The sequence below is a fragment of the Cyrtonyx montezumae genome, unplaced genomic scaffold (genome assembly GCF_038088225.1).
Source record: "Cyrtonyx montezumae isolate F1298 unplaced genomic scaffold, pur_monq_1.0 scaffold_6, whole genome shotgun sequence".
Lineage (NCBI taxonomy): Eukaryota > Metazoa > Chordata > Aves > Galliformes > Odontophoridae > Cyrtonyx > Cyrtonyx montezumae.
Window position 1 is genome coordinate 6,320,551 of NW_027072067.1, and position 15,660 is coordinate 6,336,210.

The 15,660-nt window shown below is 34.5% G+C and overlaps 1 protein-coding gene across 1 annotated transcript in view; it reads right to left on the bottom strand.

Annotated features, from left to right (window-relative positions):
- Positions 1 to 15,660, bottom strand: part of CACNA1D (calcium voltage-gated channel subunit alpha1 D) — a 157,734-nt gene that overhangs the window by 82,474 nt on the left and 59,600 nt on the right. The window contains exons 5-7 of the mRNA XM_065749761.1: positions 13,863 to 14,005; positions 12,283 to 12,435; positions 11,136 to 11,332 (exon numbers count right to left, since the gene is read on the bottom strand). Coding sequence (XP_065605833.1) covers positions 11,136 to 11,332; positions 12,283 to 12,435; positions 13,863 to 14,005 — 493 coding nt within the window. The remainder of the gene's footprint in view (positions 1 to 11,135; positions 11,333 to 12,282; positions 12,436 to 13,862; positions 14,006 to 15,660) is intronic.

The following is a 15,660-nucleotide window of genomic DNA, read 5'->3' on the forward strand; positions in this document are numbered from 1 at the left end:
CAATGTTAAATGAAGTTTCAAAAGTGTTGTGTGGTTGTTTTTTTTGTTTGTTTGTTTGTTCGCTTGTTTTTTTCTAAAGTAAGATTGAAGTTCCTGAACTTTAGATGTACTATTTATAGATCATCCAAGTTTTTCTATAAAGAACTCTTCCAGTGCTTAATTTTAGTGAGTTCATTACATCTATGAGATAAATTCAAAAAACTTATCCATGGAAATCTTGAAAGACTTGTTCCAATATATATATATATATATATATATATATATATATATATATATATATATATATATATATATATAAAGATATTTTAAAACATAGGAAATTTGACTATTTTCAAATGCAAAATTCACCAGTAAGTTATAAACATAAATTCTGATTTTGAACTTGTGGAAATATTTCGTACACATTATTTTTGCATTAGATCCTTCTTGAGATGGTTTTTAGCCATGAAGATTCAGGAGATCATAAAATCTCTGTGAGTACTCAAGACTGAATATGACACTGTAGAACAATTTACAAGCAAACCCTTTTTCTCTTACATGAATGCTGTCCTATGTTCATTGCACCTTAAATTTGTGATCAGGCTTTGAGCTCTATAAAAACTCAGCATTAAAGCTTTTCATTAACACCACTTCTGAAATGGACACAGTTCCTTATTGTGTGCAGGAATGAAAGCTTTTCAAACAGTATTTCTAATTTCAATTTTTATCTATCTTTTAAAAACGTATCATAGTTTCAGTTTTCTGCAAGGTGATCCAATGCACAGCTAAATGTAAGCACACACTTAAGTCTTTGCAGATTAAGGTCCATAGGCACTTCTCTTAAATGGTGATATGTTATAATGACATTTTATGCTAAGTGAATTGAATAACCAAAAGAATCCTTTCACATTACTCCTTCGTTTGTCCTTTAAAATAATCTCTGTATATATATTGAAGTGCTTTAGAAATCAAGCTGAAATCCTGAAAAGCAACCTAGATACTTACTTGGTAGTAAAATAATAATGATCATAACTTAGAAAAGTGTAAAGTACATATTTGATTTGGATTTTTTTCATTTTAGTTTCAGTAAGACTAAGTTTTGGAGAATTTAAAATGGAGAAAAATTATAGCCATTCAGAAAGGCTGGAACCATTGAATTCAATTTTGAAAGATCCCAAGTTTCCATAGTCCAATTCTGCAACACATTCACATGGAAAATAAGGTCTTTCATAATGCTGCCATTATACTGACCTACTTAAACTCAATCTCCTGTGCAACACTTTCAGCAATACTTAATATGATAGGGGCTTATGTTGAGGAGACTGATAGTTTCTTTTTATCTCCCATGCCTGTTTTCACAAAGAAAGTCCCTTCATTTCAGAACTCTTAACAACAAAGAGAGCTCAGATTAGTAAAATGACCTATTGCCAATAATGGATTTCTGCTTTGTTCCAGTGTGTGTTGCCCTTTGCACCTTCTTTCACTTGCAGACATCTGGTCTTAATGTTGAGAAATAAAAATTTATTCAGTGATTTTTTTAAATGTAATTATTTTATTACTTCAGAACTGAGTTTACTTCATAGAAATGATTCATAATACACAGATCAGGCAAAGAGTTTTTCTAATAATAACTTGTAAGAGTCAACATTTTGATTAAATTTAATGTGTCTGAATGCATTTTTCATCCAATTTAGCTATACCACTAGCAATCAGTATTTTGCATGTCACCAGAGCTCAGAATGAGGGCATAAATTCATCTGATGTTGATGTCAACATTTTCCTGCTGTTAATTGTTTTGAAAAAAAAACCCAGAAAGATTAATATTTGCAATTTCCATTTGAGAAAAACAAAAGATATGAGGAGAATAAAAGAGCTCTGGGATTCACTGCAACCCAATCTGATACACTCTTCTTCCTCAGAAAGAGAACATATCCAATTAGTAAGGCACTGTGCTAGCTTAGTAAGCCAGGAGCAAAGCTGAATTTCCAAGTTCTGTGATAAAGGTATACACAACTGCAAGTTGATTCTCCTTAAATCACTTTAATTAGTGTAATATATGAAAAAAAAGGTCCATCTAATTTATGCAGTTTGATGTATAAGCCCAATATTTTACACTAATCCATCAAGGACTAATGCACTGTGATGTGAAAGCTTGGAAACTGCAGTTACCCAGTAACAAATGAAATGTTTTGGTTTGTGCAGATGATGAGCTAATTTAAAGCATTCCTAACTCATGAACCCTTAATCTACTAGAACATCTGTCACTAACTCATAAAATCAACTAACTGAAACACATCTACTCAATAATATCACTACTTAATTCTAGAGACAATTAAAGTCGATTCAGGTAATGAGTCATATCCATGAAGTAATATTTCTGATTGCATTAATATCAGAGATGAAAGCATGTAAGGAAGTCCTTTCCATTTGGAAAACTTGCTCATTTTATGCATGTCTAGTGAAATTTTCCATTTAATGTGGCATTTTCATTTAAAGGAACATTAGAAGAATCAATTCGTCCTGACTAGTGATGGAGGCAGAGCTTGTTAATACACATGCACAAAAAGATTTCCATCCTCATAGACAAGGTATTTCCAATTGAAAGGATTAATAATGACTTCTCACTCAAAAACTAGAAATAAGGAGACAAAGACACAAATTGCAGACTATAAGAAGTCGCAACTAAGAAATGTAAGCAATAAAAACCCCTAAAATAATGGTAAAATGACATCAGGAAATCCAGAACCTATGAGGTCTCAAATCCACAGCAAAAATCTTGAGAAACACTCACCCTCTGTGGCTGAGAGACAGACCAGAGAACGAGCCATATTTAAGGGCTGCTGGTGGACTTGTCCCATCTCTTTCTGAATCCGTTAAGATTTCAGTACCCGTAACACCTATTGCAAAGACACTTACCAAGTGCCATGCTTCTTGCCCTTCTTTCTGCCTTTTTCCAGCACTAGGCTTAATGTTTTGATTTGAGTTCTAATCAGTTTGTCTATCACCTCACCCAGAGGACAGACAAGATAATGAATGCCATGAAGGACAGAGTTTTTCTTATCACTTAATTCTGTTTCGCTGTAACGGTAAGTGCACAATTATTCCATTAGGTAAGTCTTTAAAAATGCTCATTCTACGGAGATGCCACTTCTGGCATTTTCATCCTTTCGTACATACACTAAAACTAAAATCTAAAGATTTAAAAAATTTTAATTTTTTTTATTTTAAAACAATCCTTCTCATAAAGTGACACGAGCAGTCTGAGGGCCATATATTAGGGCCCTCCTAATAGCTGTGGGCACTACCAGATCTGGAGACAAGTTGCTCTGTGCAAGTCCAATTGGTAGAGATGGAAATCTCCCTTGTATATTTGACTCTATATCAAGATGCATATGCCTGGAAACTCAAAGAATTATCTTTAGCCAGTGGGACAAACTTGGTACAGTCTGAAACTGCCTCATCTGGCATTTGGGGTGAATTATTTTGTAAGCTGTGCTGTAATTGGAGTTAGCTATCTTACCCTGCAGCGTAGCTGTTCAGGGACATCTCTGAAGTGAAACAGCGAGAGCAAGCCAAGTTTATAGCATATGTATAATCATCAGTATTACACAGTGGCAGATAAGATAACCCAATCCAAAACATTAATTAGGAATCACTAAAAAGTCTCACTTATCCTATCTGTAAAATCCCCATCTGAAACTGCATGCAGATGAAAGCCTTACTTCCCTGAACAGCTGCCACTGGTTTATATAGATTGTTGCAAGTTCTTTGTATGTATTGATTAATCTAGGCCTAATTGGGGCTAATAATAAAGCAGTGCTTTATTGACACCTCTAATTCTGCATTTCTGCTATTACATAGATATTCCACTGATGCATGAACCTATTTTTGAATTATTTCTCACAATGTTTCCAACTCATTTAGTCTCAGCCTCCTCAGTTTTCAATCTTACCTTTCTCCTTTTATTACATTCCAATAGACATATAATCAGTGGGCTTACTTACAGGTATCTCAAACTTATCCAAACATCTTAAAAATTAAGATTGACAAACTCAGCCTCTTGAAGGCTGTAAAAATCCCTCAGGAATCAGTATTCTATTAAATGGGACGAACCCTGCACTCTTTGAAGCATACGCTGTGAGTTCACAGACCTGAGATCACAGACTATTTATATTCTACTCATGTTAGAGCACAGTAGTCAGCTTTACAAAGCCAGCCTGCTCACTTCAAAGTTTGTGTTCTGGGATATTCCTGGCTGAAATGGAGTTAGCTCCAAGCTGACTTAAAGAACGGGCTGCTCTTGAAGCATAGCACCCTCCAGACTGGTTTTTAAGGCATGCGATTTTATCTTCCATCTTCTCTAGGTTCTGTAGTTAAAGCACAGATTTCCCTGACATGCTCCTGCTTAGACAGACTCAAGACACGTGCTGAGAAGCTCCAGTGGATGTGAATTCAGAGACCACTGCTTTGTTAAGCATCTCAGCTCAAGAACAACTGGAAAATCAGAATTGTATGGTCAGAACATTAAAGCAGGCTAAAAAGAAACATCTTCTGGAGAAATGAGAACTTGTTACAGTACCCACAGGGCCTCATAACTACTTCATTGCCTCTAAATTTGGCCCTCATCCTCTGAATGTGAACAGTTATTGACAGTACACATAGGTGACCCAAAAAATTTCAACTGGTAAGACATAGCTTCATTTGTATTAATTTGCTTGAATCTATCTGAATAGAAGGTTCTACTGTTCCTTTTATCTTTTGTTAGCTAATAAAATTCATGTTAGGCAGTCACATGATCAAAAAAAGAAAAACCTGTATTTTTCCAAGGGAAGTCTGGACATCAGATTTGACTGTTAGCTGTGTATATAACTATGACTCCACCAGGTTTAACAAAATTTATCTTTGAGGTGTAAGAAATCAGAAGTACTTGATTCCTTCACTAGTTTCAGTTTGGTAATCTAGGATTAAAGCAATCAGAGTTGCTATGTGTTTATTCATATCACCCAGAAAACCAACAGAAATTTGTAAAACTAATTTATTGATTTGTTTTGCTTAATCTAAGGGCTCAAAAGACTTTTTCATTATTGAAATGAAATAATCATGTGATGAGGACTCTACTCACTTGTCCGTGTTCAGCTGCAGTGTATTAAAAAGTACAGAATAATGACTCCAACTGATTTTGGAGGTAGTTGCCTTCCTTATTGTCAAATCTGCTATGATAGCTATGCATATTCCATAAAGCATGATACTATAATTGCATGTATTTAACATTTTCCTGCATGCTGACAGTGAGAAAACAATAGCATGAATCATTTGGATTGATGATATATAATTGTTACATTATGTAGAGGATTTACAAATGAAAATCCAATACTCATGATACATTTGAATTTACCTGCTAAGCTGTTATCCTGGGAGAGTCTGGGAAGTAAAATGTGTTTTAAATGATCTGCTTCTTGTGGCAAGCATTACTGATGAACTGAAGCTTCTGCTAGAGGAGTCCTCAGCTCTGGAAGTGCAGCCTACTTCTAAGCCAGTTTCTGTCTATTTTATTTAAACTGTCTGGGGAGAAGTAATATGTTCTTTTGAGTATTTGCAGTGTTGTGTGACAAGAAATTAGTTCCATGCTTTGACTGCAGTATAGGTCAGCAGTCAGCTAAGACTGAGATACTAGATACCTTGTCAAAGTAGATCAGATTCAATGCATGGGAATGATATTTCTCCATGGGGTAGTTAAAAATCCTGCTCAGGTGGGTTGTGATAAGCTGCTTATCTAAATATATGTATATCTATATGATCATCCCTTCTAATACTAATTCAAACTTGTTAATATGCATATTCCCTGGCTTGGTAGCCCTGTTTGTCTATGGCTGAATTTGATCATTTTATTTTCTCTCTTTCTGAGGTTTCTGATTTATTGATAATTTGAGTCTCCAGTCTTTGCGATCTAAAATGGGCTGATTCTGGGAAAAACAAGTAGTCCAAATCATCTAGAAGAGGGAGGGAGAGGAAAGCATTAAACTAGATTTTAGCTTGACATTGGATTCAAATGATTAATGCACAATTTTTTTAAAATATCCTGCCTGTTATCCCTGGCTCATCAGTATGATCTATGCTATGTATTAATGCTGCCATCCAAAGTTCCTACTATTCTTTCTCCAGCTGGATATCATGCGTTAAATTTCTGGCTATGTAGTCATCGAACGCCAGGAGCACTGTGCAGCCAGCACATCAGTGTCTCTGGGGATGTACTGCCTTGTTTCACTGAAGAGTCTCCCTTAGATGACCTGTGAGTGGTGTTGAACAGTACTAAGCTATACTTAGTACATAAAAGACAAATAAAAAAGAAAAACACAGATTCTGTAAGATGTTGCTAGCATATTCACACGATTTTTAACACTGTGTGATGAACATCTGCAGCTGATGTACAGAAGAACAAAAAGCTATCAAGCATCCACTGACTTCTTAGGCTAAGCTGAAATTTGTTGCTGACCAGTATTGCTTGGATGCAAAAACACACCTTCCACTTCTGCAGCTGTAATGTGACTAGATAACTTCTATCAACCTATGTTTTTGCTATCTAATGTTCTGTTAGATTATTCAGTTCAAAGTTCTTGAGTATCATTGCTTATGTTTGTCATATAAAAAGATTTTTCTTATTTATTCATGTTAAAGATTCCTTATCAGCACTCTGATGCCAGTTTTCATGATAGTTTAAAAAATCTTTTTTTTATGGACACACAATACATTTTGTGCATCAGCCGACAGTTTCTTTTGTGAGATATATTTATAAAACACTTAGTTGTTTCCAGGAAAAATCTTTGATTGAACACTAGTTAGTTCAAGTACATCATATACCCTTTAAATACTTCTCAGCAGCCTCTCCTTTATGATTCTTGAGCTAGGAGCACAATAAGAAGACACGTGATGAGAAGATTGCTTGCATTCCTGATTATCGGACTGACAATGAAAATAGATGTTGTTTTATTACTGAAATTATTTTCTCTTGCATGCATAGGTATGTGGAAATTGTAGTCATTCCTTCAGATTCTCATCCAGTTAGAAAACAAACATATAATGGTTTTCCACGTTTTAAGCTGTCCTGTACCACTGGAAAGCTAGTGAGGAAATCACAGCTTCATTATAGAAATATCTGATCTAGTGCTTGATCTAGCAGCTGGCAACCCTGCACATGCAGGGGGTTGGAACTATCTTTGAAGTTCCTTCCAACACAAGATATTCTATGATTTTATGATTTAAATAAATAATGATAGGGTTTTTTTTCTGCCCTGAAATACATTATCCATGCTTAAATTAATGCAACGGCTGGATAGACATTTGCACACTCAACATGTACAAAAGTGCAGTGCAATCTAAACTGAATGCACGACTGAAATGACTGGTTTTCTTCAGATGTTCTAATATACGTCAAGAAAGATACTGGGCCAAATAACACTCAATTTCTGAAGAATGAAGCAGGTTCCTAAATGCACACTTCTTTCCATTATAAAAGCAGATTAATTACAAACGAAGTATTATCCGATGCTTCTATGAAACAGTAGTAAAAGATACAGTTTCAGAAGCTGACATGTTGGTTAAAGATATAATGAAAAATATTCTGACATACCACTCTTAAAATTTTATGAAAGTTTTAGATATATTTTAGATTGCTTGGACATTCAGTTAATGAACTGCATATTGGAAATATGAAACCTTGTGAAAAGGTTCACCTTGTTAAAATATCAGTACTTGTATACTTGTATTAAAGGATAAAAAAAAATAATGTAAGACATCATGTAGTATAACTCAGCACTTTCAGCTTCAGTGGCACACAGGTCACTTTGCCAGTAATAAGGACTGTACTGGGATCTAAAGCTACCAGTGTATGCCTTCATCTGGAGCCACAGAGCAAGCTGATAGAACTGTGGTCAGGAGTAAACACACTCCTGATATAAATGGAAGAGCTGTACATACGTGCAGCTGCAAAGACAATACTCAGTTTGGGAACACAGTGCACTGGCTGGTGTGTGTGACAAGGACACTATCCCTTAGCTTCTACATAGTTCAGTCCAGCATTTGGCATTGAAGACTCACATTTTCAGTGGATGAAATAGGTAATGTATGCTACTCAGTGGGTTACACATAAGCTAGAAAAAATCAAATGGTCAAGGGAAAACACTAAAAATAATAGGACTTATAGGAATCTGGTGCAAACTGGTGAGCAGCAGGATGTCCGGTTGAGTTACCAGGATGGGAAGGGTGTAAAGCAGTAGCAGGATCAAGCCTTCAATCTATAATAGACAAATATCAGAAAAAACACTACTGATGCTTGGGGAATTTTTAGGGAGAGCTTACTGTTGTTAACCAGGTGAAAACAAGCTGTGCTAGTGAGCATTACTGGAAGCTGTAATTTTCAGCTGTCATTCTTGCAAGCACAATGCCACATAACATAATGCAAAGTATTGCACGTATTTCACCCACTCAGCTTAACTTGCTAGCAAGATAATTCTACAGAGTCAGTTTTACAGTTCACACAGAGAACAAGAGGAAATCGGAATTTTTGTGCAGTTTCTATATTTTTGGGTTTGTTTTTATTGTGTTTGTTTTTGAGAAAACTCATTCCATTTAGATTTCATCAAAAGATTTCTTAGCAAAAGTTAACTCACAAACCTACACATCTGTAATTGTTTCCTTAGATTCTTCGGACATTTCTATCACAACTTAGTGTACTCCTGTTCAGTTTGTGATTAAAATAAAATCTTTTTGAATGTTTAATTAACAATGGCTAAATCTACTTCAGGTTAATCAAGGGCAAGTGTAAAACATGTAAAATGCCATTTCTTCTGTCCTCAGCAAGTAATTTCAGCTTGACAATAGGCAATTTGCTGGTATACAGAGAATTTAGAGCTATAATTAAATTATATCACAATGTCAGTTAAAACAAAGTCCAAAACCATTTGAATATGTGGTTTTGAACATATTTTACTAGGTCAGTACATTTCTTTATTCTCTTACTAACAACATCAGTATCATTTAAAATATTATTAAAACTGACATCTGTGTACCTGTAAATAACTTTGGCTTTTGGGAAGCCATTTTGGAGAAAGAAATAAAATACGACGTGCAGTTTTTAAGTTTTTGAATTTTGAGTTTTCCTATGCATTGTGTTTTGAAAATATCTGACCATGACAATTTTCACTTTTCTTTTAATGTTTTTACTTTTGGGGCTGGAAATTTCTTGGAATTCATCTAATCAATTAGTGCCTTAATTCCAAGGAGGAAAAATGTCTAATATTGAGCCATTCAGACTAAATTATTTCTATTTATTTTATAAAAATCAAAATCTGGATATGTTAACTCCCTGAAAGCTTTATCATTGACTTTTGTTGTAAAAATCTGTGACTTAAAGTAATTGCCAGGTACTAAAATGAGGGCTCACTTCTGTCTTAAAAAGTGTTAAATGTGCATTTTTTCCTGGACAATCATTGCAAACCTTGTGTTTCAGGAAGGATAAAAATACCTGTCATCATCACAATACAAATCATATAAAATATTTACTAGCTCTGCAATAATGTATTCTCTAAGAAAACTGAGAAGAGTTGGAAAACAAAACTCAAAAAGGATAAACCTACACCATGACAAACAACAAACTGGCCCATGTGTAGCTCTGCATTACTGTCAGTGTTCTCTCTACCAAAGGTTTGCATGCTTACAGCCAGTTCTTCCTCTCTGACAACCAACAGTGGAAGCAGAGATTCCTATTTTGCCTACTACTTCAACTTTGAATCCAAAAAGAATGCCATTTTATAATCTTAATTATTTTTAACAGTGACGTTATCTTAAAAACATATGTTCTAGTATTACAAATTTTATTCTGAAACTACACAGACAGGTGTTATATTATTTAGCAGCAGCATATTTCACTTTGATTTGCAACAAATGACCACTTAAAGTGTCCGTTCACTGAGTAACGCTACATCTCTGATTGCATCCTGTACTCCACAGAAGATTCAGCATTGGTAAATAACCCTACTTGGCCAAACTTAAAAGCAACACAAACTGTGAGCTGCTGTCAACATCATAACATGGAACACAGCTCCACAAAGACGTGTCCTAAGATAGCTCATCTGTTTTCAACATTTTTCTAATAGTGATCCTTACTAGCAATCAAATTTCCTCTTTTGTAAAAAAATCTCAATATTCAAACTGTTGAAGTTGCCATAAGGCCCTAATTGCTGCAAAGACTTACTGCTCAGTACCAAGTAGTATGGAATATTCCCAACCATTTTGAGCACCTGCAGTAGATAGGCTCTGTCACGGGCTTCTTGAATGATTTTGTAGAAGACACTCATCCCAAATATTTAGGTCTTAAAATGTCGCAGAACAGTGTTCTTCGATTGGAATAGGGTAAGGCAGAGAAACACCTACCTGAATATTTAGGTAACCCTATTCATTAATAAATCTGTGTTCTTTTTCTCCACTCTCATCTCCAAAGTTAGGACAAATAGTATCTCGTTTCCAGACTGTGTCCAGCTGTTTGCTTATGTTCAAAGATGGAGAAGGTTCATTATTTAATACTTATATTTATTTAAATTCTTAATATTTAAAGGTGGGGCCTTGTACAGCAATACTTTTGAATACCTTTAATACCTTTTGATGCTTCTTTGGTGACAATGTCAGGGTCACAACTGTTGTGACTTGGGTATTTTTGAATGTTTAACAAGTGGTTTACAGTCCCCTAGGCAAGCAATGACAGCTGAGAGCTTGTTTTGGCCTAATTTATGTTAATATTGCAAAATATTTTGCAGAAATACTGCAGAGAGCTGCTAAGATTAATCAGAAAACACGTTTAAAAACTGTATCCTTGCATGAAAAAGTTATAGTGCAAAGGACATAAATGTGGCATTTTCTCCAAATGAAACAGACAAAACCAAAACCAAACAAATATAACCCAAAGAATAAATTTGTTGCTAAAATGCCTTTATAGACTAAGAAAGCCAAGAAGGTACTGTGACTGGAAGAAGTTAAGCAGTTAAGCTCCTCTTCTATTAACGCTCACCAAGATTTCTTACTTATGGTATTGGAAAACAGTTTATTTCTCATTTAACCATTGAAGTTTGTTTAAAAATAAACAAAATTTTTCTGGAGTTACTCACCCAGTACAAAACATCAGTCCATCCTTCCATGGTTATACACTGGAATACAGTCAACATTGCAAATGCAAAATTATCGAAGTTTGTTATGCCTCCATTCGGTCCAACCCAACCACCCTTACATTCTGTGCCATTCATGACACACTGACGTCCATTCCCTGAGAATGCACAAGGTGCTGGATCTTCTTCAACTAGGATATCTGAAAATGGACCAAAAAAGTCTGAACTTTCATTTCTCAAATATCTGTGAGTTAATTCTTCAATACGAAGAAATATAAAACCTATCAGAACATAAATCTAAGATAACAATCTGATAAATGCTGAGAAAACTCAAGTAAGTTTTAGAGCTGTTAGTCTCTCTGACACCTGGGCCCTTCAATCTTAAAATATTTTAATCAAAACTGAGCATATAAAAGAACTCAAGTAATTAAGCAGTGGGAAGAACAAAAAAAAAAAGCACATTTAGAGTTGAAATAATGAAACAGATCTTTTCAGAAACTCCCCTTACTTAATGTTTTTTTTCCTCTTCACTTCATACTGATGTACTACTAAGGAAACATGCCAAGACTAATGGTTTTGTGCAGTCTACTTCATTTCTTTGGTGAAAGAAACATATCCTTAGCCATCACGTATTTCTCCCTCGTGATAACATTTCACTCCTCCTAAACTCTCCCATAAGAAACACCTCCATTGCATCACTCACATAGACAGAGGAACATCGTTTTATTGTCCATCTTAGAACTCCATTTCTTGTCATACCACCCAAAATACTGGAGAGACACTGCCAAATTTAATCTCAAGAGAGTATATCTTACTAGTTATGGGACATCTAGAAAAACTATTGAGCTGTCCCTTGTGGATATTAATCCTTAATATTTTCAGTTCTGTCATTGCAGTTAGACGTTTCAGACATTAAAAGCTATTCAGAACACATTCTAGTCTCTGTTTTGCACGTTGATGGTGGTGGTAGTACCAGTTTCCTTGAGTGTTTTTAAATAGAATATACTTTTCCTAAAATTACAAGCCACTGAAGCCTAGGGTTACTAGAGTCTTAGCACTTTAGCCCCATTTCTATTTCAAATTGAAATCTCACAGTCTTGAAATACAACAGAACCAGTCTCTTATTTTAGTAAGCAATTTCATGACTTACCTGAATCAATAAGAAAACAAGATTTGTGCATTTTTCCAATAAAAAGTTCCAATCCTATAATAGCATAGATTATGATTACAAACAATACCAAAAGGGCAATATGGAGAAGGGGAACCATGGCTTTTATAATGGAGTTCAAGACAACTTGTAAACCTAAAAGAAAGGAAGATACAAGACATGAAATAGGTTTCTATGTTCTTGCCTTACTAAAACTTCTGTAATTACACATTATTAGAAATCTATACAACACACTTACTTAGAATATCTATTTATAAACAGTTTTACTGTCCAGAACCATATAAAATATTTCATAGGAGACTAAAGCTTTTTGTCAAAGCCTAATTATTTCCTCTGTTATTAAACATTATGTCACAAAAGCCAATGCTTGACATGCGACACAAGAATTTACAGTTGGATTTTTTTTAGAAATGAAATGAAAGCCAAAGTGTGCAGCTGCAGGTCATTTCACAGAACCTCGAAGAAGTCCTATGCTACAATTACAACTCAGTGACAAGTCCACAGAAATTGCACTTAGCCATACTCTTTTTTTTTTTTAATCTCTCCAGATTAAAAAAAAAAAAAAGATTTCTGCAATTGGCTATCTGTGAAAATATTTTCAGTTCAAACAATCTTACTTTTTAGTTATTAATCTCTCACATCACTTTCAGAACTAACTTAACTTTTCTTCTGTTTTCACCATAAATAAATATTTAGCCAAATTTTGTTCTTACTAAAAGTCAATCCCAGACTAACAAGGTTGCCACAGTACCAATGAGAACAAAACTTGGCTCATTTTTATTTCAGAAGACTTCCTTTCTGACATTCATAAGACTGCTCCTTTCTTCATCTAATCTGTTTTGCTAAACATATACCAAACACAATCATTTCTGTGTAACAGACTATGATATAATAATATCATAATAATGAAATAATATAATAATAATATAATACAACTTCTGGAAAGAGTTGAGTTGTGAGCCATGAACCTCTTACTCAGCCCAAATGGCTTCAGTAATTAATTATGTATGAAAAGAAAATAGGAAGGACTGTTATAAAATTAAATTGCTTTCTTTAAATAACATTGCTCTACTTTTCAAGTTCCTTAATTTATCTGGTAGCTTTATTGATATAAACAGCAGGCATTCTTGTGCATTGGAGGGGGCAGGAAATATGAAATGTGTAATGTGCTTCAGCATACACTTATCAAAATATAAACTATTTTAGGATCACCAACATTTTCAGACATGTAGGATTTAGAATCTAAAAAATCTGAATTTTAATTTCTGGTTTATTTGCATTTAAACACGTAACAATTTTATATAAAGCTTCAAAAAGGAAGTGTGTTTACCCTTCTGCTTATTGAACTGTGTAAGAAGATCATACACTGAATGAATTTGCAATCCTTTGTTCAAATTGAAATAGCATATCATTCGTCTTGAATCTCACTTTATACAAAACAACCAGAAAACAAAAATCAACTTAATATTATCTCATTTATGCTAGTGTCTGGAACATGAAAGTTAAACAGTCAGATCAGTTACAATATTTATTTCAACAGAATCAAATAGAAAAGAGCTTACTGGGCACTCCTGATACAAGCCGGAGAGGTCGCAATACACGAAAGGCTCTTAGGGCTTTGACATCAAAGCCACCAGGTTTGCCACCTGAGTGGCTGCCACCTTCTGCTTCTTTGGTTAATTGTTCCAATATTACACTAAATAATCTAGAAAATGAGATGAAGGGTAAGGTCATCACCATCCATTTGCCATGCAATCAAAGGTATTAAGAAATTACTTGAACTGCAGATAACTCTGCAAAGCCATCCAGATTTCAAAGTGAGAGAATATTGACGTATTAAATCATGACAGAAAGAGTTATGAATTGCAAGTGCTAATCCCTTCTGAGAGTGACAATCACACAGTCTCCAATAAATTAGCATCCTACTTGTACACACTCCTTGGCTATTTTTAAATAAATGAAGATAAATGAACCTACTTTGTATTTCTCCTTGTTCAAATATTTTAACTGTGAGGTTTGGAAAAGTAGTCTTCTCTTTAAAACATGAAATAGATAATCACAAGAAACCATCTGTTTTAATTTTAGTGGAATATGTGAACTGCAAGTGACTTCAAAATGCTAATTACAGTCAGCAAAAGCTGAATATATTAAAAAATAATTCAATTCCAAAATTTAATAACACCAAAAAGATTTGTTTCTTATTCATAATAACGTTGAGTGTAAAAATATTCCCAGATGACTCATTTCTTATATTGTATTTTTCACTGCAGAAATGAGCTGGTAATTCATTAGAAGAGTTTGGAAGACAAGGTTGTTTTTTTTTTTCCCTCCCACTTCCAGTAGAAATTCAAACTGATGCAAGTGTTTGAAATGTAAAATGAACTTCAATTTATTTTAGTTTGGACCTGAATTTTAGATGCATTATTTTCTAGACAAGCAAGTCTGGACCATGAAAACTGTAATAATCCTTTGCACAGAGTCTGTAGTCCAATACTTGCAAAACTGCACATCTTCTGAAAAGATTGTCAAGTCAATATTCTTGCAATCCTGAAACATTTCACATTTGTAAAGGACTCCTGAATTGTGTAGGCTTTTGGCTTGAGCAAAAGAAGTTATCACAAGTCTGGTTCACAGTGCTTTAGGATAGTTGTTACAAATCACGTAATGCCCAAAGTAGAATTTTGAAGATTTTCTCCTGCCCCAGTCAGCAATCAACCTGTATCAGTCAATTCCCATTCCTGTTCTGCTTCATTCTCCTCCAGAAAGAAAGCCAGACACAAAGAGCATCACACAGCTCTTAGAATGAGCTTCAATTTGGCAACCTACCTACTGTAACACCTTAGAAGTCCACACAGTATTTCAGATCCTGATTCATCCTCATAGTTTAAATGAAGCATAATTCTAAGAAAATGAGCCATCTCAATGATCTCAGCTAGACTACTTGTGTGCTAAAGACAATGTGGTTAAACAGACTTATGAATAAAACTCCAATTTAGGAGAAGCTGGTTTCAGCCTACCAGTGAGTACATTATTCAGAAACTTTAAAGGCTACAGGTACAGGAAAGTAGCATAAAAGGACTATGAAAGCTTTCTCTAGTAGACACTCATTATTTCACTTAAATCAATAGAAATTGCATGACAAAGAATGCAGGCAAATAGTAGACTGCTTGGAAGGTAATTCCTACCCTGGTTTCAGAAAGAAGTGACAAAGGCATGAATAATAATAGCTATATCTACAGTTCTGCCATTTTATGTCCATCATCTAAAGCCATTGAGGAATAAAACATACAAACTCTTATTATTCTTAAAATTGACATTTATCCTCCTGTAAAGTTTATCAAAGTTTAAATGCTGGATTTG